Source organism: Haemaphysalis longicornis, unplaced genomic scaffold, assembly GCF_048455015.1.
Source record: "Haemaphysalis longicornis isolate Haplotype H1 unplaced genomic scaffold, Haemaphysalis longicornis Haplotype H1 scaffold_12, whole genome shotgun sequence".
NCBI lineage: Eukaryota > Metazoa > Arthropoda > Arachnida > Ixodida > Ixodidae > Haemaphysalis > Haemaphysalis longicornis.
In genome coordinates, this window is record NW_027526225.1 from 64,161,176 (window position 1) to 64,188,467 (window position 27,292).

Here is a 27,292-nt window from a genome sequence, read left to right on the forward strand (position 1 = left end):
TCATGCAGAGGATGGGTGACCAAAGAGAGAGATAGGAAACGTTTATTGAAAGCATTTATGGCATGTAGGAGCACAAGCATGATGCCGCGTATAGTATGGAATTATTTATTACATGGTAAAAGTCTGACGTCGTCCATGTTGTGCGTGCAAACGGATGCAAAGAGAAGTATGGTCCAACTTAGTGGATGTAGAAAATTGTCCAAGCACTGCAAGATGAGTTCCTCCGTCGTCGTGTGTTGTCGCGGCACCACTGTAAAACGTGCTACGCTGCTAGTACCTTTGGTGCACAGGTGGTCCCTGGTTGGCCGAGTAGGGTGGTGGGTAAAGCGGAGCATAGGGTAGCGGTATGGGGGTTGAGTAGGTTGGCGCGGAGGCCTGGGGTTGACACTGCTGCTGTTCTGCAGGAAACTGCTGCTGCCCTGGAGCACCCGTGTTCACCACCGTGGGCGTCTCCTGCGTTCCGTTTGAAAGTACAGCCATGTGCAAAAGTGTACGGACCAGGAAAGTGCAATTTTAGGTTATTTTTGGTACGGTAGTGTCCCAGAAACTGGAGTCTGCATGTGAAATGTATAATTGTTAAAGTATTTCAAAAATACCCCACATAATACCCCCACCTGCCTTGCGGCAGAGAAGTAATCCAAAATTGTTGCTTTCGTGGCTCGTAAACTTTTTCTCTTGGCGGTACATTGGAATCGGGGCTCTAGCCTTGCGTGCGCTCCGTCAAAAGCAGTCTTACAGCGGCCACAGACAATGTTTTTTAAATTTGAAGAAACTAGCCTTTTGTTGCCCCCTCAGCCTTATTACAGCTACGAAAGACCTTGCTTTAAGGAAGAAAAAAAACGACAGAAAGTTTGAAACAACTTTGCCATTCTTCATAAAAAAAGTTAAGAGAAGCGCGACAACTATTGGACATCAAAACTACGTCAAAAGCGCGTCAAAACCTTCGCTACCAGTGCGCCAAACCATCGCTAGAAGTTCGTTGAACACTCGCTGAAAGTGCGTCCACTCGATGGCAAACTATCAAAGGCCCGAAGCGCAAACGAGCAACGAACCCACGCGACGAATCTTCGTGCACGAAGTAAACGCATCTACTAATGATCTAAATGTATACCGATAAGTGGTTTATGAGACAATGGTATACCATTTGACTCCTTCTTCACGTTCGATGCGTGCATTGCCTTATCTAGAACCGTTACCTTTTTGAGATTTTAAAGTAACCGTTTTGACACATTGGTAGTCCGGTTTCGCGGACGCGCCGTGTGTTCAGATATCTTTTTAGAGCTTTTAGGTCTACCAACTGGTGTACGTGGAAATTCATTAGTTTTTGGCAGAAGGCCATCGGTCTCACTCAGAAATCTTTCTCTTTAAAAACTCAAATTTCGCGCTACTGTGATGTAGTGTGGGTATTAGTGACGCAATATCGGCCAGCACTAAAAACGTAGTTATCAGTATGCCAACTGCACGCAGGCATTCAGGTTACCCGCTCAAACAGAGCTAATACGCCCCACTGCAACCGCCTAGTCATGATTCTTTGCAGGTGGGCTTGGTCCGCAGTCACCAATCGCACAAACGAGATCGCGTGACATCATAGACACTTCGCCAGGAAGTCACTGAGGAGTCATCACTGCTTCACCTGTTTTCTTGAATGTCCAGATTTGTTTAAGTTCACGGAAATATTCCTTTTAGTGTCATTGAGACAAACTTTGTTTAGTAAACAAAACTTTTTTTTGTCTTTATGGCCGTTTTTAGGGTGTCGTAAATTTCTGAAGTTTGCAATGAATTCGTATGTTCTCCCTCGGTTCCAACAGAGGCCGTGTCAATCGTAGTGTTTAATTACGCTTAAACGCTTCACAGAACCGTACCTTTCACAAAACTAAAATATGAGGCTGATCGCTACCTCAGCAACCTGCTTTGAAGGGACAGAGAATCGATTTTTGTGGAGGTGATGCCATCTAGCTCATATTAAAGCAAACGTTTTATATACTGGGGTAATCGCGAGGAATTGAAAAAATGTACAGGCGGAAATACAGTTAGTTTTCAACTAAAACTGCTGCAATCAGAAAGGTGGCAACACGTAGTGGGTAAACGTGACCCTACGTTACGTGTCCAAACAACTCCGTCGGTTTCAACGCGTCATTCAAAAATGGTACGAAGAAATAGGGAAGGTTACATGTTATTAGAGAGTTATAGCAGATCGGAGAACCAGTACCGGTACGGTACCCGGTAGGCGACCGCCGTTACTGCGCATGCGCAGAGGCCGAAAAACTGGTTGTGCGCATCGGCAGGTGTACCGGGTACCGTACCGGAACCGGTTCTCCGGTCTGCTTTAACTGTCTATTGTTCTATTAGCCGAGAACAAGTTTTTCAATACTACCTCTTTTCATCTCGCGTGCAGCTAAAATTGTGTTTGTCGCACGGGTGGCTGTCATGGCTGCTAGAATTCCTTTTGGCGGGGCACATGCGGCTGGTAGGTCTAAAAATTCCGATTTCAAAGGTTCTAGGGTGCTATCAGCAAAACCGTTTTGGGTTCAGGTGCATTAACTGATGCCCTTTCATTTGGGATAACAAAATTGACTCGACAAAAAAAAACAGCCCGGTTTGTATTTCGCGCGTTCGTTTTTCGCACTGCCTTGATAGTAGTTCGCGTCGCATCTGACAGATGGCGCCACCAGTCCACGGCGCGCGCGCCGCTCGTGGGATCTTGTTCTCGGCGGTTGCACTCGGTCTCTGCAAGAGGTAGCGTCAACATCCCCCTCGCGAGGGGCACGATCAAATGCAGAGCATTTCCGGGGGCGCACGACGTTAAGTACTTTGCGTTACGTTAATGTTGTTGCACTTGTGGCAACTGCTGACGAGAGAACGCTCGTCAGCAGTAATTTGAATGAGTCAAGGATATAAGGCGCGTCCGTAGCCTCCTATTCTGTGTCGGCTTTGGGGCGGAGTGGGTAGAGCGCCATGTACATAGCGTTCCGCCCGCAGGGTCGAGGGATCGAAACCTGGCGCCGGATAGTATTTTCTTTTATATAGTGTAGGGGGAGGGGTGCGGACAATGACGGTGCGGACTACGACGGGACAACGCGGGTGACATCGTGAGTTACTGAAATGCTCTGCATTTAATACCGGTTGTCTGTCCCTTTAAGGGGCCTTTAAAATGGTATCAGGACTCCTTTGGGTGTCTTCTAATAATGAGCCAAAAAATTCAGTAGCATTCCACTGCGGAGGTGGATGAGCAGCCAGGCTCAGTCGGAGTTATTGGTTAACCGCGAACTCTCGGTCAGATCGCGCTTGTGTTCAGTGGTATTGTTGCCACCCAAGCGCCTTGCATTTAAAGCCTCGCGGCATTTGGGGTACTGACGGGGATTGCCCTTAAGCCCGTTCTACTTAATGCGAATTTCGCTTCCGAATTCGCAGATGCGGCGCCGCTCGTGCGGCAAAAAGATCTATTCTCGTTGCTGCGACAAATTACCAAATGTTTGAAACAGTCAAACTTAATTTCCTATGAACGCCGCTTCTCGGGGGGGGGGGGGGGTTAAGAGAATTTATTATAACCCACATATCAGGGCCCAGCGACTAGTGATAACAGCGCTGCCCTAAGAACAGATAATTATCCAATCAGTTTGCATGTAACATGGTCATACTACCCACTGCACAAAATTTTTTGGCGTGGTCAACAAGCCACTACATATCAAGTCACACAAACGTCACCAGTGCTCAGAAAAACAGTTCATAAACTAACTCAGCTCAGTACGGCACTAGAGAAACGCTCAGGACGTTACTCCTGACCACTAGAAAGCGCGTAGACCAACGCAAGAGGAAGGCTTCTTCCCCTAGAGCTGCCAACTCATGCTCCAAATGACTCATCAGAATCGACCGGACACGCCACAGCAGTGGGAACATTGCCCGCTGCGGCCGGGCTCGAAGACATGCAGCACCACGATTTCTCCACAGAACAAAAGCACCAGCGCACATCAGAAAGTTGACCAACACATCATTTGAACGAGTGTTCATTCGAAGTGTGAGTCCGAACATCCTGCTTAATACAGTCCAGAACGTTGCCGCTACACGACAGTGAAACAAGGCATGTTCTGATGTTTCAGTGTGGCCGCAGTGCGGACACCGTGCGGAACGCACAACGCCGAATCTCGCCAGACGGTCACACGTCGGGAGAACTTCCCAGCCACGTAACCATCCGAAATCCCGAACATCAGCCGGAAGTGCCGCCGAAGTCAGCTGATGCCACCGGACACCGCGTGACCTTCCTATCTGTTGGTTGTCTAATTGGGTTATTGCCAATTTTTCGCACACTTCACTTGCCGTACTTTCCCCAAAACTTAGGCTTGGCAGGGAAGACTGGAGATTTCGCAATGTTTTTGGCAAGTTGTTGCAGCAATGAAAATAGAAAAATATATCGTTTTGCCGAAGAACGGCGCCGCATCTCCGAATTCGATGGCGAAATCCGCGCTAGTGTCACTACACAAGGTTACAGAGCATCGGCAGTGTTTTCTCTTATTGTTCTGTGCTGCCGTCATGATTATTGATCAGTTTGCATCACGGCACATTAATTTACACTGCCACAGCTCATGGGCGCCGCCATTTCGTTGTTTATGCGTTTTCTGTCGGTCAACTGTGGAAGCCTCACGCGATCGTCCTTTCTCTATGGCTGCGCGCGACTGGCGTCGTTCCGAACGCGAAGTAACAGATAAAACGCATCGCAGCATTTCAACGCGAATACATCCTTATTTGATGCAAGGCACTCGACATTACACGACGCAAACACTTCAGAGAACTCTACGGACAACATATTCCATTATACATCCTTCATACTTTTTAGGAGACGATGCCATGTTTTCTGGTTAGCGCACGTTTAAGCTTCTTTCAGTAGCTCACTTCTTACAGCTCATCTCATACCACCCCTAGTTTTACCCCTGGTTCTATACACCAGCTACCTTATTTATCTTTTATCCGCTCTTGGTCTTCATCATGGCCCTTTACACTAGCCGTGCTCATTGTCTTTAATTGATTTTATTCGTGTTCCCTCTAACCAATTTTAGTTGTTACCTATTCATCCAAACACTTTCTTGGCGCTCTTTGCCCGAGCTGGCCTTGCGCCATTAACCTTCAAACATCATCATCATCATCATTTCGACGCAAAGACGCCGTGTTGCTGTGTCTTCGGCAATGTTGTTTACAAGTGACATCGTCAAAGTTAGCGCCGACGCCGCAGAAGCGCCAATCTGGCAACATTGATAAGCACCAAAATGGCCGCCGCTAGTAACTTGCGTGCCTCAGTGACGGGGCTCTGTATTTTATCTAGTGACAATAATTCGCTCCATGAAGAGCAGGCTTCACGCGGGGCGTCCGCTTCCCCTTCTTCATTGGCGGTCTCCTTCTGCCGTCTTCTGCCGTCTTCTGCCGTCTTCGCGCCCATTGCGGGCTGTTTTCTCTTAATGAGTAGAATCCACTGTGAAACAGGTAATCTGGGGAACCCAGCTTACAGACAAAGCTTACATCGACCTCCTTATAGTCAGCGCCACTTTTAAACGCAAATGCATCGTTGTGAAGACATTTTTCTGAGGGCCATATACGCCTTCCAATATTAGAATATGAACGAACTTCTATAAAAACCTTTGCTGCCACTAGCAAGCGTCACAGTGCACGATTAAAAATGGTTCACCCACCTTTTTTTGTGCGCGCGCCTTGCAGCAACGAACGCAGCAGGCGACGGTGATGGAGAATGCGCCGATTACGGCGGCGATAATGCCGCGAACGATAGGCTTGAGGCGGCGCACGATCACGACGCGTCCGCCTGGATACAGCCAAAACAACAGAATTGCTATAGTTTTTTTATCCATGCTGCTTGTAGGCGCTAAATGTGAAGAAAAAAATAAATCGGCCGCAAATTGATGGAGGACTGGCGTGACGTAAGTAAGCGCATGCCATGAGATTATCAGCCTACGTGACGCGCGCTTACAGCTAGCAGACACCCACGGTATGTTCATGTGCCACTTGCGGTCATAAACGCCCTAGGAAACGCCAGGTACTTTTTTTGCCAGTGCTTTTTGTTTCGTGTTTATGCGCACATAGCCTAAGACATGAATATCTTTTCAAGCGCGTGCAACTGGCATATGTACATGTAACAGTGCAAGTAAGCCCAAGTAAATGCCTGTTGTTCTATTGTTGAGGTACCGGCGGCGCAGGTATGCATAAGACGTAGTGCTTCGAGCGATGTTGTTTGGCTTAGAAAAAAAAAACTGCATTTACCGGAATCATGGGCTTAAACTTAAACTTCGCTGAGATGGAGAATGTAGACGCGAAGCGTCACTTGCTGCTGGCCGTAGTAAAATGTGTTTATGGTGGATTCAAACGCCTTGTCGTGTACTGGCAAATTTTGGTGCTTAGGAAAACGCAAACGTGAAACAAACGCGAATAATTTTGCATACAGCAACCAATAAGTATGGCATACACTCGACAACTAACTTTTTTGTTAGTCTTGACACTGCATCAGTGGGATCTTATCCCTAGCTCCAGGATACATCATTTATTGTACACAGTATACCAGTGCTAAGTAGATGCATTACCTTTATTTGAAATGTCGAAATCATACATTGTGGTCCCCAGATGCGAGCTTGAGCAATTGCTACCGGACATAAAAATGAGGAAATATCGTGGGGTTAAAACACCATGTCGTGTACTTGCAGATTTGGTACTTAGAAAATGGCAAACCTGAAGCGAACCCGAACAAATATGCACGTAGTACCTAAAGAACATGGCATGCCCTCGACAACTAACATTTTTCTTACTCTTTACATAGCATCAGTGGGACCTTATTCCCAGCTCCAGGATTGAGCGTTTAGTGTACGCTATATACCACGGCTCAGTAGATACATTACCTTTATTTGGAATGCCCAAATCATACCTGTGTGCACCAGGTGCGAACTTCAGTAATTGCTACCACACACCGAAGTTTCGAAACCTTGGAAAAACCCGAAGTTTTTGACGCGGCAAATTGATTTTTTCAGCGTTGACGGAGCTTTCCTGGTATACATCAACTCAGAATTATTCATTAGCAACAACATTGGGAATTTTTTCTGCGTCCGATTCTCCTGCTATGTATTGAACGCATCAATCCCGTGGCGGGGAATCATACTCATGCAGACAATAATGGCGGCGTGATGGCGACCTCGTCAGTTACAGTAATAAGACCCCCTCATCGCTCACTATGGTCAGTGCCCCAATTAGCCACGACACACCGACGACTGACTGAGGTGGCTGGAGTGCTTGCTGCTTTTCAATTTATCCAAGAGCAGCCATCCAATCAGTCTGTTGTCTTCACAGGTTCGTGGTGCCGCAAATAGATTTTCGGCACCTACAAGCAATGCGAAGGTGACAGAGCGTTAGAAAGCAGAAAATTCCTGCCCAATTCATATTCGCCGGCCAAATTGCAGCTGAAAAAGTGACGTCATCGGCTCACAGCCTATTTTGAAGTGCTGACAATTCGCTGACACACACACACACACACACACACACACACACACACACACACACACACACACACGCACGCACGCACGCACACGCACACGCACACGCACACGCACACACACACAGAGAGAGAGAGAGAGAAAACGGAAGCGGCGATCCTTAGTACACACATACACACTTAGTACACACATACACACCTTATCGATCCAATTTCCCCTTTAGGTAAACGGGAGGAAGCCATCTTGCATCAACGGCGGTTGAATGTGAAATGTGACCTTCGCAAGATATTTATTTTCTAAGGTTCGGTAGACTCTTCCACCAATTTCCGTATATGTGATGCGCGCGAAGATATTTAAAGGGACACTGAAGTGAATTTGTCAAGCTCCCGTTTTCGCTTGCACTGCGTAGACTGGCTCAAATTAGCACACTTTTCATCGTTTATCCGGTTGACAAATCGGTAATTATTTTACAAAGCGCGAAAGAAGGAAAACTACCATGCGCGGTTTGCGGCGGCCGCACCAACTAAAGCTGTGACGTTGGGAGGAGCGGGCACCGTGATTGGACGATGGCCAAGGTGAGCAACCAAACAAGTTTCGGTTTCGGTTTCGGTTCTGTAAAACACAACCGGTGGCGTTGTTGGATGGGCATTCTCAATAACTCAGTAATCATCGTACCGCGCTTCTTCCATGTTGTCAGCTGTAAAAATGCATAAAGATAAGCCTCCCAGGACGGCTTGGAATCGTAGCATTCACTAGCTGAGGCCTACGCAGTGCATGGACGCCCTACGCGTACCCGCAGACGCCCAAATGTCATGCGCTTTTCGCCCATATTTGGAGCTTGCCTCACTCATGCCTGTATCGTAAAAAGCGTGTTCGCACCAGGCCAAGGGTCTGTTCATTCGGGCCTGTGCCCACTGTCTGCAAGCAGTCGGTGCTTATGGCAACAGCACGCCAACGAGAACTCGCTAGCGCGCCCGTGCCAGCCTGCGCGCGCTCTGTGAACTAGTTCGTGGAGCAATGAACGTTGCGGTCCAAAAAAACGGTAAACTCAATATAGAAAACATCGGCGGAAAACCAAAAAGTTAACTTATAAAAAAAAAAAAGCACGTACCCGCGGGGATTCAAACTCGCGACTTGCAAAACGTTTGCGATGACATACCCAGCGCTCCAGACAACTCGGCCACGGGGCGGGCTCTGATGTCCTTGGTAATATATAAGGTATATATATTGTATAACCAGTTTACACTTTTATTTAGTTTTGGCATTTCAAGCAGCTTAGGTGACTATTTGTTGTTTTGCGCTCGTGAAGTTAGCATCCCCCAAGTTTCCACAATATATCACGTCTAGCAATTGCATTTCTTAGACGGAAAAGGGTTCGCAGATGCGTAGTCGTGCTGCTGACCGCTGTGGTTGTTCGCCCAGCGCAAAAAAGTGCTTCCCGCACCCTAGCTTTACGCTGTACGGTAACAATATCAGTTGATTTTATTTCCTTAGTGCCTATATTGACTTCGCTGACTCTTTTCCTGCCTTCAAGAGGCCTTATATTTTCCTACTGGCGTACCAGTCAGCAAAGCGTCGCATGTGCGCTTGTGCAGCGCTTGTGTGAAGCGACCTTGACTTGGAGCTAGATGCAGTGTACAAACTAACCAAGTAAAGAAAGGCAGATTCTTCCATTCACAAACGTGTCCTGGCTTCGTTTCAACTGAGCGAACGAATTGCGACGACCCGTCGGCGGCCGGCGGACGAAACGCTGAGCCGACTGACTCTGTCTGAAGGCCGGGGAGACGCGTGCAGTTACGCAGCCAATTGCGAGCTCGGCTCCTCCCGACGTCACACGAAAACGCCGCAGAAAATGGGCGAGCGTAAAGAGAGGAGGACAGCATTTTCGAAATAATTTTTCTACTAAATAAAATCGCGTAAACGCGCCCAGAGTGGTCGAAACATGGCCTGGGGACTCCGGACTACAATTTGCGCAAGTAATCCCGCAATGTTTACATATCACTTCAGTGTCCCTTTAAAATGCCATGTTACTATGTCCTAAAACAGATGCTCGTTGCATCTACATACCTAGATCGCATGATGCGGGAAATTAGCTGTTTTCTTTTGTTGTGTTTGTTTTTGGTCTGTGTTCGTGTCCCACGGGTATGAGCAGTCACCACGGGAAGGTTTTTTTGGTTGTCCAGGGGAGCGCATGACTGGACGAAGTTCTTAAAGAAACGCTGGTGTGTGGGACTATTGTGCTTGTGGGCATTATTCCACACGTTAATTCATCATCATCATCGTCATCATCATCATCATGTTTGTGTCCATTATAGGACAAGGCATCTCCCAAAGTTATCCAACCACGTCTCTGGAGTGCTAGCTGATACACCCTTTCCCCAAATTTTGTAGCTCATCCCTTCATCGAGTCCTCGGCCGACCCGTAGATTTGGGACAACAGGGGGACCATCAGTTTAACGCAGTGGCTGCCTATAGACCGTAAACACCTCCTTTGTATTTTTGTTTTAATTTCCGCCCGTCTGCGGTTGCAATCATGGGGTTGGCTCAGCAGTGGCTTTCCATTTTAAGTGCCCATTATCATGTCTCTGCGCTGTTTCTGGCTGAAGGCCAAACGCACTAGAAGAGCCTTGGAATTTTTTCAAACTAACGGTTCATTATCTTGTTCAACGGGATCACATCGAAGACATATGGCGGCGACGCACGAATATACATTTGCAGCGTGGCGTTTAAAGCTGGGACGGACAAACTGTGGCGGTAGGACAGCCGGAGAGTGGTGCATCGGGATGGACGCACCTGTCTCCCGCCTATCGTAGACATATGATGCTCGGACGTCACTGGCGTTGAAGTCTAATCTTTCAGGCTTCTCTGTGACTCCGGCCGACGCTGCGGCTATCAGAAAAACAGCGATTGCCAGGAGAGCTGCTAACCGGTAGGACGTCATGACCAGCTTCCCGGCGGGCCAGGCAGCTGCGAGAAGGAAAGCTTGATGTTATACAGGGAAGGAGTTGGGTCCTGAAAAGGTGGCTCTCGCACACTGCCAGAAATAAACTCAGATTTGTCTACAGATACCAGAAGTGGCAAAAAACACCATTCCAAGTTTAGTCATGGTGCGGAGCACGGCGGGCGAAACAGAAACAATGGCTGCCTCGTTCCTTGTTGTGCTGCAAACTGGGTCGAAAAAGGTAGTGACTACTCGTGCGGTCATGAGTTCAATTTACAATGCTGCAAACGCAGGATGAATTTCAAACCAGTGCTAAATCTATCCACCCAGCGCACGTGCTTAATCGAGTCACAGACAGACAGACAGACAGACAGACAGACAGACAGACAGACAGACAGACAGACGTAGAAGGGCGGACGGACGAACGTATGCTTTTGAAGCTTGATTGTAACTGCCAGTAGCATTTAAAGGGACGGACAACCGATTTTTGTCACGTATATATTCTCTATCCCAAATGAAAAAGCATCCCCTAAAGCACCTTAACGAGAAACGGTTTTAATGATAACGCCATGGAACTTTCTAAATAGAAATTTTTAGATCTAGGATCCGTATGCCCAAAAATAATGCTGAAATCCATGATGTGCAGTACCGCGGCAACATACTTTGGCCTGTATGCGAGATGAAAAGCGATATTTAAAAACTTGTCCCCAGCTAAAAAAGTGTGAACCCCCCCTCCCCACTCCTCTCTCCCCCTCTCCTGAGCATTGGGAGCGCGCGCTGCGCCGCAGCCAGCTCGAAGAACAAGAAGCCCTGATTCTCCGTGCGAAGACTGCAGCCACAGCCAGCGGCCTACCGGAATAGGCTGGCCACCCAGTGCTCCACTTTTTAACCCAACTCGCCTCCCCTTTTTTCTTAATAAACGTTTTCAACAACAACAACAACAACAACCGCATGCTTTCTTATTCCTTTATGGGTTTTTTTTTTTTTCACTAGTATATTTTTCACGAAGGCGCCATCTGTTGGGATGGACGATAGGTAGAATCTTTCTTCACGTTGTGGAAATCGGCAGTTCGGTTCTCCCCGGGCACGTTCTTTTTTTTAAGCTGCCGTTAGAAGAAGAAGAAGGAGAAGGAGACAAAGAGGAGCTGAAAAGAAGGAGGAAAAGAAGGAGAAAGGAGCTGAAGAAGAAGGAGGAGAGGAAGACAAAGCTGCGAAGAGGAGGGCGTATAAGTTGCTCTCAGCCGGTGCACCAACGTCAACAACCGTTACCTCACCAACGCTGACGGAGACTACCGATTCTACCACAGAGACGACAACATCGACAAGAACATGAAGGACGAGTTTCGGCGCCTCTAAACCCCGCCTACTCGCTGCCACACCACAGTACTTGCGTGCCTTTGCCACCGGTGTGGAACCTGACGGGAAATTCCCTCTGGTGCTACTAAACACCAGATCAGTCAACATAACGGCAACACAATGGAACCACACGGAACCCCCATGATGCTTCGCATCCTCATCAAGGTTACCCACGGGAAGATGGTGTTATTTATTTATTTATTTATTTATTTATTTATTTATTTATTTATTTATTTATTTATTTATTTATTTATTTATTTATTTATTAAAATTATGTACAGGCGTTACCGAGAGGAGTGGTTAACAATTCATGCAACATTAGTTACAGCCGTTTTGAATGATGTAGGATCCGGAATGCTGGCGATGGAGGCGGGGAGGTATTCCCGTCGTCGTGAGATCTTGCGCATGAACGAGTAAAGGTAGGGGTTTGTGCGACAGTTGGGAACCCCTACCTTGTACCAGTAATCGTTAAGTGCAGAGTTGTAGCATGGAGCAGAAATCAGAGCCTGTTTAGAGCGGGGTTAGCAAACTAAATCTTAAGAAAAAGGCACAAGCGCGCAATTTTCCCTCTAGCAGCAATGCCACTCAGTTCCCGATAAGATTTAATTGACGTGATTGTAGCGGTTGGCAAGTAGTTTCTGACAATGAATCGAGCAGCCTGGTTCTAAATGACGTCCAAAGATGAAGACAACACCATCAAATGAGGGTCAGAAATTGATGATGCATATTCTAATGTTGATCTAACAATGGTTTTATATAGTAAGAGCTTTAATAGTTATTTCGCTGTAAATCACGCAATCATCAGCAAAAAGTCTAACTGTGAAAGAAATGCTGCTAGGAAAGTCATTAATATAAATTAGGAAAAGTAAGGGACCTAACACAGAAACTTGCGGTAATCCAGATGCTGCGTGTTGCAACGGTGAGTTGCAATTGTTAGCATTTACATATTATGTTCGTTTGACAAAAAAAAAAACACTCTATCCACGGGATTAAGCAACTCTCTGTGTTAAGAGCACTTAGTTTTTAGCAATAGAAGTTAATCTGAAACTGAGTCGAACGCTTTTTGAAATTCTTGAAATATGCAATCGACAACACCACCGACGTCTTTTATGGAAAATAAATCATTAGTAAAGACTAAAATTTACGCTTCACATAAAAAATACTTTCTAAAACCATGCTGGCGGTCAACCACGACACGCCTTTTTAAATGCGGAGCATTTCTTAGGCTCGCCTGGTCCTGCGTCGTTGATGGCGACGCCGTCCACACGCTCACTGCGCATGCGCAACTCTCCTCCTTACACCCACAGCTCCGCGACACTACACTATAAAAAAAAAGAAATAGTTAGCGGCGCCCGGTTTCGATCCCACGACTCTCTGGCCGCAACGGGAGGTGCGCGGTGCTCTTCCCACTACGCTTCGAATTTTTTTTTTATTTCCAGACAAACACTGCTGTTACAAACATAATACACAACAACAAAACAAACCCATTACACTAAGACATAAAATCACTGTTCCACTCTAGGGTAGAGTGCTGACTACTAAAATATTTTCATTTTTGTTAACTCCTCCATTTGTGACAACCAGTCTGGAACACATTGGCGTGCCTTTTGAATTTCAAGAAAAGAGAATATGGCCTCTCGGAAGAACTCATTTACTGGCCGCGCATCAATGTCCGAGTGGCGGACTGCCATTCGGCATCTCCATATACTGTGCAGACCTAGTAACATTACTAGATCTAGAGGGACGCCATCATCATCAGGTTCAACGGACAAATACCGAATACTATGGGCATCGATTGGCAGATCTTTTTTCAGCGTACGTTGCAGCACATCCCAGAAGAAGACCCCGTCCCAACAGTCAATGAAAACATGTTCAATGGTTTCCGGTTTGTTGCATAACCAACACTGTTCACCCCACGGCATAAACAGGCCTTTTTCTTTCATCCACGTTTTCACAAGGAGTGTCCCGGTGTGTAGTTGAAAGAAAAATGTTTTACATCCCGGTGCAACTGGCATTCTTTTAACCGGGACAGGAGCAAGTGCTACGAACGCGCCTTATGTCCTTGACTCATTCAAACTACGTCAAGAAGCTACTGATACAACGAAGGCACGCGAAGCTGAACGTCAACGGAAACGACGAACTGAAAACTTCAGAGGGGGATGCTGAATTTCCCGTGGGAAAGCTGTGGCGGGAAGCGCCACGCCCTTTGCAGCTCAACCAGCCCCGTCCGCAGCGCCTCTGATGCTGATTGTGGCAGGACGCCCCTAGGGATTGGCCAACCAAAGAATCCATCACGAGATAGGTTCGCGTTCAACCACCGTCGTCATCTTCCCGCAGGGGAACCGCCAAAGAAGAAGAACGAGAAGACAAAGCTGCGAAGAGGAGGGCGTGGACATTGCTCTCAGCCGGTGCACCAATGTCAACAACCTTTACCTCACCAAAGCTGACGGAGACTACCGATTCTACCACAGAGACAACATCGACAAGAACATGATGGACGAGTTTCGGCGCCTCTAGAACCCCCGCCTACTCGCTGCCACACCACAGTACTTGCGTGCCTTTGCCGCCGGTGTGGACCCGGACGCGGAATTCCCTCTGGCGCTAGTAAAAACCAGATCACTCAACATAACGGCAACACAATGGAACCACACGGAACCCCCACAATGCTTCGCATCCTCATCAGGGTTCCCCACGGGAAGATGGTGTAATTTTTTTTCTAAGGACCACCTGACAGTGATGCTCTCGTAAGCTCCTACTTCTGTTATCAAACCCCTCCCAAATATTTCTTGTTGTACCTGTACGGTTTATGTATCGACGCTGTCGCTGCTACCTCGGCGGCACTCTTCCGTGGCCCTAGTTCAAGTATCAGCACGAAGAATGCACTTATTCTCAATCCGCTTCCACTGCCGTAAGACAGGAGCGCGTGAACCGCACTGCCTGTCCTGAAAATAAAAGTTGTGATTACTGCACTCACGAGGGATTAGGGCATTTTCATGTACAGTATTCTATCTGCGCACTTCTCCCCGAAGAGAAAGCCTGTCACTACTCCGCTCGCAAGGATCTAATGTGTTTGTCTGTGCTCTACTAAAACTGCGCATACGGACGAGCGCAAGCCAATTTGTGTGTTCTTGCCTCGCGTGTACTTCCCGGATTGCACCGTTTTAACAGCTCAGAGCTGTTTAGGCTTTTCCTCGTCGAGCGTTACCAGAAGACGCAGCCGAGCCTAGCGCACGGGTCCGTGCGCCACGAAAGGCCCGCGCGGCGCACTCCAAGCGTGCGCGTGGGCCTGCGACACGTGAGGAGCTCGCAAAAACTACCAAGACAAAATGCCGAGCACAGGTGAGCATGTGATTCATGTGGAGCGCCAGGCATCACTCAGCTCGACCTTCGAGAACAATCTGCCTAGCGTTGTTCGTGGCGTTATCACTCGCGTGCTGCGCTTCTCGACAGTTCACCCGCGTTTCCCGCCTGAAGTTGGGAGAATAATGATTCTGATTCTGATTGTGGGGTTTAACGCGCCGACGCAACGCAGGCGATGAGGCGCGCCGTAGTGGAGGGCTCCGGATTAATTTTTTGACCACCTGGGGATCTTTAACGTGCGCCGAGATCTCGTACACACGGGCGTTTTTGCTTTTCGCCTCCATCAGAAAAGCGGCCGCCGCGGCCGGGAATCGACCCCGCGAAAGTTGGGAGAATAGACGCCGAGTTCGCGCTACAGACGCCGAGTTCGCGAGGCCGGCTGCGTTGGGTCCAGCGCGTGCTAACGCGGTCCACTGTGCAAGATGTGTGAAAGCCTACGGACAAAACAATCCCGTCCTGCCAGTCGTAGAGAACTTTCATCGGCAAGTTCAGAAATCCATGAAAGGGGCAACAGCCGGGACTCCGACGAAGGGAGAGGGGCCGCGAGCTCTGGTGTTTCTCCAGCGTTGCGCCACTAGTGCAAGCTGCGCCAATTTTTTTTCAGTCATAACAAAGCAACTCGCCCAAGCTCTCGGCCTTACAGAGTTTATGTCATGTCAACTTGCCCCCTATATATATATATATATATCTCTTTCTATTTTATCTATATATATATATATATATATACATATATATATATATATATATATATATATATATATATATATATATATATATATATATATATATATATATATATATATATATATATATATATATATATATATATATATATATATATATATATATATATATATATATATATATACATAGAAATAATACTTTGGAGAAGGTAGCGGCTTCAGACCTCTGCCGACGTTTTGACAAGAAGACGTCTTTTTCAAGGCCTTGAAACAGACAAGTCGTCCATCTTCAAAGCCCCCTCGTTGCCTATATATATATATATATATATATATATATATATACATATCAAGGTTGCAGTCGTCATTGCCAGTGCTATTCGGCTCTTTTTTTTTTTCGAAATATTTAATAGGGCCGAATGACGTGTGCTTGTCACGTTTTCTTTGATTCATTGATAAATAAGCGAAAATATAAGTCGAGAAAAAATCCGCCGTTTTCCGGGAGCGGGACTCGAACCCACATTATCAATGCATCAAAGAAAACGTGACAAGCACACGTCATTCGGCCCTATTAAATATTTCGAAAAAAAAAAAAAAAGAGCCGAATAGCACTGGCAATGACGACTGCAACCTTGATATGTATCTTTACCGAGTCCCTCGTCCCTTATCTCTCTGTTCTGCTACATATATATATATATATATATATATATATATATATATATATATATATATATATATATATATATATATATATATATATATATATATATATATATATATATATATATATATATATATATATATATATATATTGCAATGGTCTTTATTGGGACGACATATTGGGGTACGACGATGAGCTGGGCCAAATCAAGCTGTCCGCTGTCTCACCCTTCCAATGACGCTCCTCGCCGTTTTCTTCCGGCCGACGCACATCCTGGCAACAGCGGTGGCGTCCACCGCTCTAGCCCGTCCGTGGCCGACGCTGCGGCGTTCGCGACTCCGCCCCTGGGAATTCTAGGTAACGGCAGGCACAATGTCTGGTTTCAGTCTATGTAGAGCAACTAGTGTGAATTCAGGTGACGTCGCATGGGCGATTGTTGTGGGTGTCTTTTGAAGCTTTGCTTTACAACCACCTTCACAGCGTGGATTGGAGCCATGTTTTTCTTCGCTGTTTCTGGTATACCCCCATCTAAGTGCGTACGACAAATCTCATTTACCCTTCTCGTTATTCGCCTATTGCTAAGCTGATACACCGAAGTAGGTCCCTTATAGACCCAGTACGAAGGCAAGGTGTAGGACAAGATACGTAACTGCCAGGGCTAGATTAAGGGGGGGGGGGGGGGCTACGGGGGCTGCAGCCCCGGGCCCCCCGCTGTCAGGGGCCCCGCTCGATCATATGAAAAAAAAATATCTTGAGTGTGCTCGCTGCCGGCATTGAAAGTTGAAGGTAGGAGCTTCAACCTCGCCTTCACACCGAAGCTGACTAACTCGTGACAGGTGGGGAGGAGTGGAGGGCCCCTCACGTTATGGTTGTCAACCTTCGAGTCCATTTCAATTTAATTTAGTTCATCATCACATCACATCACTTTAATACCTTAAAGACCCCCTGTAGGGGGTATTACATAAGGGGTGGGTAACAGATAAATGTTTACAGGTCGTCAACCTATTCCTACTCCTCTTCCTTATTTTCCCGAGGTTTTGTGAAGACGTCTTGGACCAAAAGTCGTGGGTACACCGCTTGACCGGGCATTAGAAGCCACATAAAAAAGGCCCCGAGCTCGGCCGCGGTCTTTTTCGGCATAGGTCGTTTCGGTAGTCTTTTCGGTACACGGCATCTAAGTACGCGGACGTTTCGGCGCGCGCACGTTTCGGTATAAGAAAGGGTCAGGCATGCGAATGACGAAATAACGTGTGAAGAACATTGTAAATTGTTTGAGCCTTAGGGACGTTATATGTAATTACTGGCAACGGAAGCACTGCCCTTCGGGCTCATAGACAGTTTCTGCCAAACTTTCAACGTATAGCGCTTGACAAGGAAGTTCATTGCGATGACGACCCGTTCAGTAAAGCAAGTGGACTAGTTGAATCCCATAAGCGTGATTGATATCGACTCGATATTTCTCGCTGACTGGTCAGTCTATGTATGGTTATTTAAATGTTCAAAGGTTGTGAGGCCACTCGCGCGGTCATTCGGCTTCAGCCCGCGCCTCTGTACTGTAGCCTCCGCCGGCTGTCTGAGCAATAAGCGTTGCGGAAGCTACATGTCCGCGCGACTCCATTCGTAGCGTAATTCTGTAGGCGCCACTCCGTGTGGACGCAGAGGCCGCCGGGCCAGCCCGACCCATGCGGCTCCCTTCAACAAGCCTAGGCGGTGTGAAGAGCTCAGGCGTGGACGCCAAATAAAGCAACAACAACGTCTGTTTCCTTTCGGGATGACGAAAGCTGTGTCCACTTAAAAACGCATCATGCGTGCGGCCCCTTCGATGTCATCTTGAAAACGGAGTTCCGCCGCGACTCGGGGACGGTAAGCTGTTTGTCCCCGTGGGAGCTTTTCGCTTTGGAATGAGCCGCCGGACGGCCCGTACCAAAGGGCGGCCCGCAGATCTGCCCCGCTTGGGCGCGGCGGCAGGCGGAGAAGAACTCCCGAATGAGCGCGGGAAAACAGTGGACGCGGCAGGCGTGTTGAAGACTCGAAAGCGAGAGGACCTCTCATACTCGCCTCCGTCGTAGATCCCGAATCTAGACGAGAAGCTTCAGCGTGTTTCCACTGCCAGTTAAGGCCGATCCACACGGTGGACCAAAACGATTATTTAGACCGCGGTCCGCGCATCACGTGATAGGACGTCACCAGTTCACGCGGACCGCCGTTGGTCCGCGCAGGACCACGGCCCTCGCGGGCCAAATATTCGCCGAGGCTTTTCAGTCCGCTGTCTCGCCGGCGGACAGCGACATCAGTCAGCGTGGTCTCGCAGCTCCCGTGCCGCGTGGGCGGAGCCGGGTCCAGTTGGGCCAATAGGCCTCGTGCGCTGGTATGGTGGCGCCACTGAATTCGAACCAGCGGCGCCCCCTGTCGACACGCGCCGCATCTTTTGCGCGTACCGCGCTTCGCCTGCCCGCGTATCCCGTGCGCAGGGCCAGCGTGACTACGCGAAGCGAGCCGTGCGTGAACTGTTCTGCGGCTTAGAATAAATAGGGGGCCCTGAGAAATACTTCAAAAATAAAGGCTACTTGACCTGCGGAAAAAAAAAAAGACTAGACGGCAGCAACCATGTCTTCGGCCTCAACGCAGAAATTCAGACCGAAATAGGGCCCTCTATATAGCCCCGGAACATGGTGTGATTCAAATGAATAGTTTAAAATGCAAGTGCGGCTGGGAGTAAGGAAAAAATATGGAATGTAAATTTTAATCCATCAGCATTTTTTGCTAATACCCGGCCAATCTGTGTAATGCCTGGCATTTGCACAATAACGCACAATGGGAGATCGAAGTTAACGCGTCGTAATAGTGTAACTGTAGACCATTTGTCGAGTGAAGTTAAAAATACAGGAAAAAGAATAAAAATGAACTTGCTATATCGAGAAGTCTACCTAATCACAACATTCACACGATTAATAAAACAAAATTATAAAGAACCCGGAAATGCAACCCGAAGAACACAAAAAATTATTAATACGCACCAAATCCCAAACGCCTTGCATTCGCACAAAAGGGCACAATTACTAAAACATTTGTTGTATAATAATGTAAATGTATGTTATTTGTATAAGAAAAACTAAAAATACCAATAGTGCTAGAAATGAACCAATGAAACAAAAAGAAAACCGATTCGCCGCACTAACCTGTTTATTGATTCCAAGATAACACAAACCAGAAAAGCAAACAAAAAGACGAAGAAGTCAGAAAAGCACCAATATGGCTGCAATTAAAAGCCTCAAGAGGAACAGAAGCGGCATAGGAATCCATACACACGTACAATTTTCTAAATTTCTCGAATTTTGTTGATAGTTCACGTACATAATCCCTTGCTTCGTTTCTGTGCTCGTCGGCAAACCCAAAACGCTTTTTTTTTCTCTCTTTTTTTTTTTGTTTCGAGGAAGCTGCTGGAAGGCTGTATGCCGCGGCTGGGGCTAACACACGGCGACGGCGATTTTACATTAGTAGCCACGACAGCCGGGAAGAAATTGTCCAAGAAGTTGCCGCGTGCGTGGGATAAGGCATCTGCGCGTCCAACGCAGGGCACACAGCAGCAAATAAAACGCTTATTAATATGTTAGCATGACGAGCGCTATTGAAACTGTCCAACATCGAAATTAGTGTACACGTCACCCGAAAAAGGTGCCCGCACAAATTCATGATGTAGAATGTGGTTTTGCTGACGTTCCTGCGTACGAGGGCAGCCACAAAAATGTAGAGCCAACATATGCTCCGACAGACGCTGTTGACGGAGAAATGCTGGAACCAAGCGTTGAGGTGATCAGATGGCTCCTCGCGAGCTCAGCCTGCGCTTTCCTTAATAACATTCGCATAAAAACCAACATAATTTATTCTTTGGCGATGTTCCATACTTGTTTTTGTAACTGTTGAGCCATCGGCAAACATAAAAGTAGGCAGAATTGCTGATTTTTCGCCCGTAAAGGCGCCGTTCTGTGATACCTCCGCCGCTGGGGGCGGCTGACCGCGCCGGCCCCGTACGCGCAAAATATGCCGCCGCGGCTGCCAGGAGGCGCTGCCCGTGCCGCTCAAGTAGCAGCGCACTAGCCCTATATGCGGGCAGCGCGGCTTTTTCGAAGCGCTCGAAGGGAGCCTGTCAATCACCCGGGTGGGATAGGCGGCGGGCTAGGATTACAATCGCGACGCATACTTCATTCGCGCTTTTACTAGCAAGTCCTATGACTCCTACTAGTGCGATACTAGCTATCATTATCACTTTGTTTCACGCATGTGGACCTCAATTTACGGGAAGAGTTCGCTTCCAGCGAGCGGTGACGAGCCGTATGCAGCCCGGATCGCCCCGCCGTCGCCGCTCGTCGTGTCGCCTTCGTGCGAACGACGGCGGCGGCTGCGTGAGCGCGCCCGCTCGGCTTGCATGCGGGTGGTTGTTGGGGATGAAACGTTTCGTGCAGGCTTGTGCGTTACAACATGTTGTCGCCGCCAAACGGCGCCTGTGTTCAACCTTCTAGCTTGCGAGTTCAGACGGTCGGCCATTGGCGGTCCGCTCAGCCGGTCCGCCTTGTGGATGCGCTCTGCTTCGGATCGGACCGCGGCGGACCGTGACGTCTCATCACGTGACCGATTGGACCGCGGACTCGGTCCGTCGTGTGAATCGGCCTTTACGAGCGAACAACGACTCGGCCGATCAAAAACGAACTACTGACTGCTGGAACTCAGCGCGGGGGTGAGCAGAGACATTCTATTCCTAATAAACTGTTCATCATCATCATGATCATCACCACCACCACCAGCCTGTCTACGCCCACTGCAGGGAAAAGGCCTCTCCGATTATTCTCCAATTACCCCGGTCCTGTGCCAACTGTGACCAATTTATCCCCGCAAATTTCTTGATCTCATCTGCCCATCTAACTTTCTGCCGCCCCCCTGTAACGCTTGCCTTCTCTAGGGATCCATTGTGTTGCCCTTAATGACCAACGGTTATCTTGCCTTCGCATTACATGCCCTTCCCACGTCCATTTCTTCTTCTTAAATTCTACTCGAATAGGTCGCTGGTTCGATTCCCGGCCGCGGCGGCCGCTTTTCTGATGGAGGCGAAAAGCAAAAACGCCCGTGTGTTCGAGATGTCGGCGCACGTTAACGATCCCCAGGTGGTCAAAATTAATCCGGAGCCCTCCACTACGGCGCGCCTCATCGCATGCGTTGCGTCGGCGCGTTAAACCCTGCAATCAATCAATCAAATCAATTTCTACTAGTATGTCCTTAACACGCGTTTGTTCCCTGACCCACTCCGCTCTCTTCTTGTCCCTTAATGTTACACCTATCATTCTGCGCTCCATTGCCCGCTTCGAAAATTTTCGCATATTAAAGCGGAATCATTATCATCATCATCATTAGGGCCCAAAGGACACAGTAGCCCCGGGCCCCAAAGTTTCCTAATCCGGCACTGGTAACTGCAGCTCAAGGGAGACATCGCAAAACCTCCTGTTATCGCAACACGTCCTTCGCAGCAAATATCCGCTATCTCCTTATCACATGCCGCCAGCCGGAAGCCCCCACACGCCCTTTTATGTACCTGCAGATCTATCGCGAGAATTTACTTCCGTTCTAAGAATCCTCTACAGTTTCTTCTACCCATCGACACTTTTAAGATTACCTCGGTCGCAACCTTCCCCGACCGCGCCCAAGTAGGGGCAAAGAAATTTACTTACCCTCAGTCTGCTCGAATTCTTGGTGGCGAGGAGCGTGTGATGCGGCATTTTCTCGCTTCAAGTGGAGAGTTGGGATTACTCCACTCTAGAGGGATAGGGCGTTTGGCAGTGCTATACTTTACCTGCCTTCAATTCCCTGGTAAGAGGAATTGAAGGCAGGTAAAGTATTTTTTTCTTCTTGTTTTTTTTTCAATGTGAAAACACATAAACCGGATAAACCTTTTAGACCTATTGTGTCTGAACGTGGCACCTGGCGACGACAGCTGTCTCAGTTTCTGCAGAGTAAGCTGAGTCTTCTTAAATTTGAGGACCCAAACTTAGTAAAAAAGCTCTAACGAGATGCTTGAGTTTGTACAATCTGGCAACAGTGATAACCTTCTGGCTTTCTCTGTAGATATAAAAGGTATTTATTATTCTTTGCCGCATGACATTTTACTAAAATCTGTAGAAGATTGCATTGACATGTTTGACTTCGTGGCCTTTCAAAATTCTGTGGGTATTGTTGTTGATAGTTAGCGCCATGTGTGTCTACTTGTCTGTGTCTCTCGTCTTCTGCGCTGCTTACTTGTAAGTTATGAACCAACAAGCCCAAATTTCTACGGTACTGGTAAGATGGTTTGTGATTGCTCAACCGGAATGGAACGAGGCTGTTTGACTTCGTTCTGCTATATCTAGTCGTACGGACCAGCTACGATAATCTAGTCACTTGCACAAGCAAGCTCGTTTCCACGCTAAAATCAAAAAAAGTTTTACGGACATTTTCGCTGTTTTATACGCACCCTTGAGTTCCCGGGGTATGATCTAGAGTGTGAAAAAAATGGGCTCCAATCCACGCTGTGAAGGTTGCTGGAAAGCAAAGCTGGAAACGACACCCACAACAATTACCCATGCGATGTCCCTTGAATTTACACAAGTGGCTCTACAAAGATTGAAACCAAGAATTCTGCCTGCCATTACCTAGAAATCGCAGGGGCGGCGCCGCGAACGCAGAAGCGTCGGTCACGGCCTGGCTAGAGCGGCGGACGCCGCCGCTGTAGCCAGAACGTGCGTCGGCAGAAAGAAAACGAGGAGGAGCGTCATTCGAAGAGCGAGACAGCGGAACCTAACCATCCTGATGGGATAGCTAGGCGCTACACCACCGCGCGACACAAGCTCGGACACCTAAACAATTCAGATTTGAGCTTAGTGATTCCCATTTCTACTGATTTAAACTAGTTCCCATTCGTCGCAAGCAATGCGCAAAAGGTAGTGTTTGTCTAGCGGCCAGATGTCTTTATGGGGTATTTAAATTTTGTTTTCCGACCCTGCAAACCAATCATTAACGTATCTTCGCCGTACGACTACTTAATTCCGTCGTGTCCGGATTACCCAGGAGGTGCTGCCGAACAATTTATACAAGCCGCCTGAAGCAAGCGCGCAATGAACGCCAAGCAGGGACAAAACACTCCCAAAACAACCGTCGCTAAAGCAGACGAGAAAGGCTGGTCGCTCCGATACGCCCGCCGGCGTGAGCGCGCGGGGAATACTGGGTAGATTCGCCGCGCCATCGACACCTTGCTCCGTGAGTGATGACCGCCCTCACCCTCCGCAGCCGCGTTGGTAGTTTCTTGTCCCGCACGCCACGAAAGAACCGTTGGCTGGTAGAGGTAGAGAGCTTCGCTTTAAAACGGCTGTATTGGTGGGGCGACCTTTTTTTTTCCCTTCTGCGTTCTTAGCAAACCGATGAGTGCACCCCTTGCCCGAGACCTGGTGATATGTCTTGGCATGGTGGCCTTAAATAGCACTACCGTGGCTCCTGCGCTACCGCGCTTCTATTGTTGGTTTCCTCCGCTAAAAGGAGCACTCGTGAACCAAAATGGGGTCTGACACGTTCCGCCGACGCATGAATGTAAACAAAACAAAGCAATGTATCAGTACACCCCCCCCCCTTTTTTTAAAGCTATGACTACTAGCTGGCAAATTGCACATAAATATTTTCCCGAAATTAAGAGAATTTTCTAATTCGTAGCATTCTTATGCCGCCTGATTTGAGCGTGCGGTTTTTCCAGCCAAATTTTTGGTTCTTTCTAAATCCTGTCCGACAAATTACCTCCAATTTCGCCATTATCATGATTACAGGTGAAACTTTCGCGAAATGTACATCATTGTGCAAATACGATGCGGTATACGCTTTGACATTCTCCGAAATTTTTTATATTTTTTGTTATTTTTTAGTTTTTGAAAATTTCGCCCGCCAATTTTAGGTTATTCTAACGATTACATTTGGAACTTTCTCGAAATCTGCATCTTTGCGGAAATGCAGTGCGTTACACGCTCCTGGCTGTGGGGTACTCGGCAAAGAATGGTACTATTAAAAACACGCATCTTCGCCATTTTTTCTCAGAGGTGTCGCTTCTCAGAGGTGTCGCTTCCAATCACTTCCGGTAAATTTGGGCTCCGCTGACTGCAGGTTCCGGTGTTTCCTATCGGCGGCACGTCGAAAAGACCGGTTAAAGCGGTGCAGAGCTCTTGATCCCAGATGTACCGGCTAGGGTTGATTTATCAACATCACGGGTAGGATCGTACTTGTGTTGTTCTCTTTCGCGCTGCACGAACGAAGATTTTAGCTCGTCGCGAATGAATGTGTTCGAAAAGTGACCCGTTGATCGTGATCGCTTCAAGTATGTATTCTTTGGGGAACTCAGAAAAATAGCCGCATAAAAGTCAACCTAAGCTACGTATCGAACTACTTCCCGTGGTTGCATCAGAAAAATGTAAAAAATGGAGCATATGCTTAGTTCTTATGTACTTGTCTAGAAAACCCTAGGAAGGACTGCAGACTGACTTTTATGTGTTCATTTTGTGATTAGGACGCCAAGACTGCAACTGTGTTCATTGTGCGAGTTGTCACCTTCCCCTTTTCCCCTCATCCTTGCTCCCCCCAGGGCCCCATGGCCTCTCGTCTAATAAAGTTTTTCACTCACTCACTCCTGTGCGGAATGAAATAGTTTTCTTGTTTTGCATGAATGTTCTTACCAATAACGTTACAATTGCGCAGTGCTTGCTCGGGCTTTTTAAGGGCTCTAAAACCGCTTGCTGCTGCACAAACTGTCAGACGAACGTCTTCCGAGTACCTACTGCATACACGCCGCGAAAGTTGCAATCGGTTATAAAACGCCATATATCTAGCGACAAGCTATTACGAATATTCCGGCAATGTGCACCAAAACTACGGCGGGTAGTGACGACTGTTACTGCAATATATTTCAAGTCTATTCTAAATTGAAATAAAAATGCAGCCCAGTCCCCAGGAGGGCTCCTCCAATCGCGCAATACAATTTTTTTAACGACGATAGCGGAGCGCGGGGAGGTTGTAAATTCAGAGTTCAGCAAAATCACGCACATTGCAATTGAAGCATAGCAAGCTCGTATACCTTATACGCGCGCAGCGGTAGACCGACGGATACATCACAAAGCTGCTCGCTTCTCATTAAACACGCTCTACACCTAAAGTTTCGGATTAGAGACCGACAGATACATCACAAAGCTGCTGTCTTCTCATTAAACACGTGCTATGTCTAAAGTTTCAGATTAGAGAAAAAAGGTTTGCCTATAGATAAGACACCCTACCTCACCCAGATGTAAATTCTTCAACTTTGTTACATCAGTAGACCTGTTACCGTGGCGTATTGCTTTATTTCGATTAAAAATAAGACTTCCAATATTTAAATCGTGACTGCCCCACCAAACCTACCTATAGTGAGGCGACAACGATAAGAAAAATGTCCACTCACCTGTCTGCGTTCCCTCCGAGAATATGACTCCTAGGTGGGCCATCGCATATATGAACCAAGATGCGTCTATCAGGTTGCCAAGAGACAGATAAGCCTCCCGAGAAGACTGGCCTCTTACGTGCCGATATATGTTCTATTGAGCAACTGATTTCTCATCGACTGCAAAGATAGCCGGCCTTGCCGCGTACCAGCCGATCGCTTGTGTCAACTCGCGACTCACGCGCATAGAGAATGAGCTGTCTTGCAGGGAATCTTGAGGTTCCGATTTTGACTCGTAACCTCGGAGGCGTTATTTAAAATCAGGGAAGAAATCATGACGACGAAGACGTACGGGGTTTCGTGTACAGGTTAAAGAACTCTTTTTTTTGTCTTCTCGGAAAGCCGAACGATATACCCTTTGCGACGTTCAACCTAGGATAGGCACGAGGTTTTGATACAGCCCTGACGCTCCACTCACATAAAAACACTTGAGGAAGAGTCGGACGCCGTTACTACGATAAACAGACACGAAGACATAGGCTGTGAATTGAGGCACTGCATTGTGGTGCGGTGAGTGAGTGGAACACTTTATTGAAACGAGAGGCTGAGACCCTGAGGGGGGAGTGAGAGTGATGGCAAAAGGGTAAGGTGAATGAACACAATGACCACAATTCGACCATTCTTTTGGTCCTATTCACAAAATGCACACAGTCAGGTGAGTCAGTGGTACCAAAATGCACACCTCACATTTTAGACAATGTGGCTCACACTGTAGAACGTGCACGATATAGACCACGCTGTAGACAGAACTGGGAACTCGGTCAAAACACTACACCAATTTGTAAAGATCGTTTTCAACGGTGTACTGGGTAATTGCTTTAAGTGTTGTGGGATCGTCATGGACACAACTAATATGCTTCTTTCTGTATAGTCTCGGGTGCGGTACCTAAAGTTAAAAGCTGAGGGCTGTTACGGCCGAATAAAGGCCGAAGTCAGGTAAACTGATAAAAATTTCATATGTCATCACGACAACAGTGACGGCATCATCGCACGTCGGATGCTGCGGGGGCGATCCACTAATGAATAATGTGTGGGGTGCAAGCTGCGTTCGCATACTCTTTATTGGCGAATGCTTCCTCCATTTGCGAGAAGGGCTTGAGAGGGGCACGGATGCCAACCGGAGTTTCATCTTGTAAGCGCTTGCTGCTCTCCTTTTTGAGGTGGCGGAGCTGGAGTTGCCAGTGTGCTTGAAGAGACGGGACAGGCGTTGCGGCCACCGCGGAAGGGATCGCTGCCTCTCCCGGGCGTCGCCGTGTGTCATTCATGCGTTGTGCTCCTGCAGTA

At 47.7% G+C, this 27,292-nt stretch overlaps 2 protein-coding genes across 3 annotated transcripts in view; one reads left to right on the forward strand and one right to left on the reverse strand.

Moving 5' to 3' along the window:
• Positions 1-26,093, reverse strand: LOC144162763 (uncharacterized). Of its 2 annotated transcripts, none has more exons than XM_077693409.1 (4): positions 25,970-26,093; positions 10,272-10,445; positions 5,679-5,806; positions 1-453 (listed from the first exon to the last, which is right to left on the reverse strand). In XM_077693409.1, exons 1-4 carry the CDS (start codon positions 26,010-26,012, stop codon positions 271-273), a joined length of 528 nt encoding a protein of 175 aa, XP_077549535.1. In that variant the 5' UTR covers positions 26,013-26,093; the 3' UTR covers positions 1-270. The 2 variants fall into 2 exon arrangements, with proteins under 2 accessions (XP_077549535.1, XP_077549536.1); XM_077693410.1 differs by lacking the exon at positions 25,970-26,093 and adding an exon at positions 16,704-16,831.
• LOC144162765 (uncharacterized) overlaps positions 1-27,292 on the forward strand; it is a 152,102-nt gene that overhangs the window by 68,146 nt on the left and 56,664 nt on the right. The gene's annotated exons all lie outside the window — the stretch shown is intronic.

What these genes read in the sequence shown, in the direction of transcription:
- LOC144162763 (XM_077693409.1), bottom strand. Translation starts at nt 26,012, where the DNA reads ATGGCCCACCTAGGAGTCATATTCTCGGAGGGAACGCAGACAG. An exon ending in CTCGGAGGGAACGCAGACAG is followed by an intron (nt 10,446 to 25,969) that starts GTGAGTGGACAT and finishes TCCTTCTCGCAG; the next exon opens with CTGCCTGGCCCGCCGGGAAG. An exon ending in AGGCGCGCGCACAAAAAAAG is followed by an intron (nt 454 to 5,678) that starts GTGGGTGAACCA and finishes AACGGAACGCAG; the next exon opens with GAGACGCCCACGGTGGTGAA.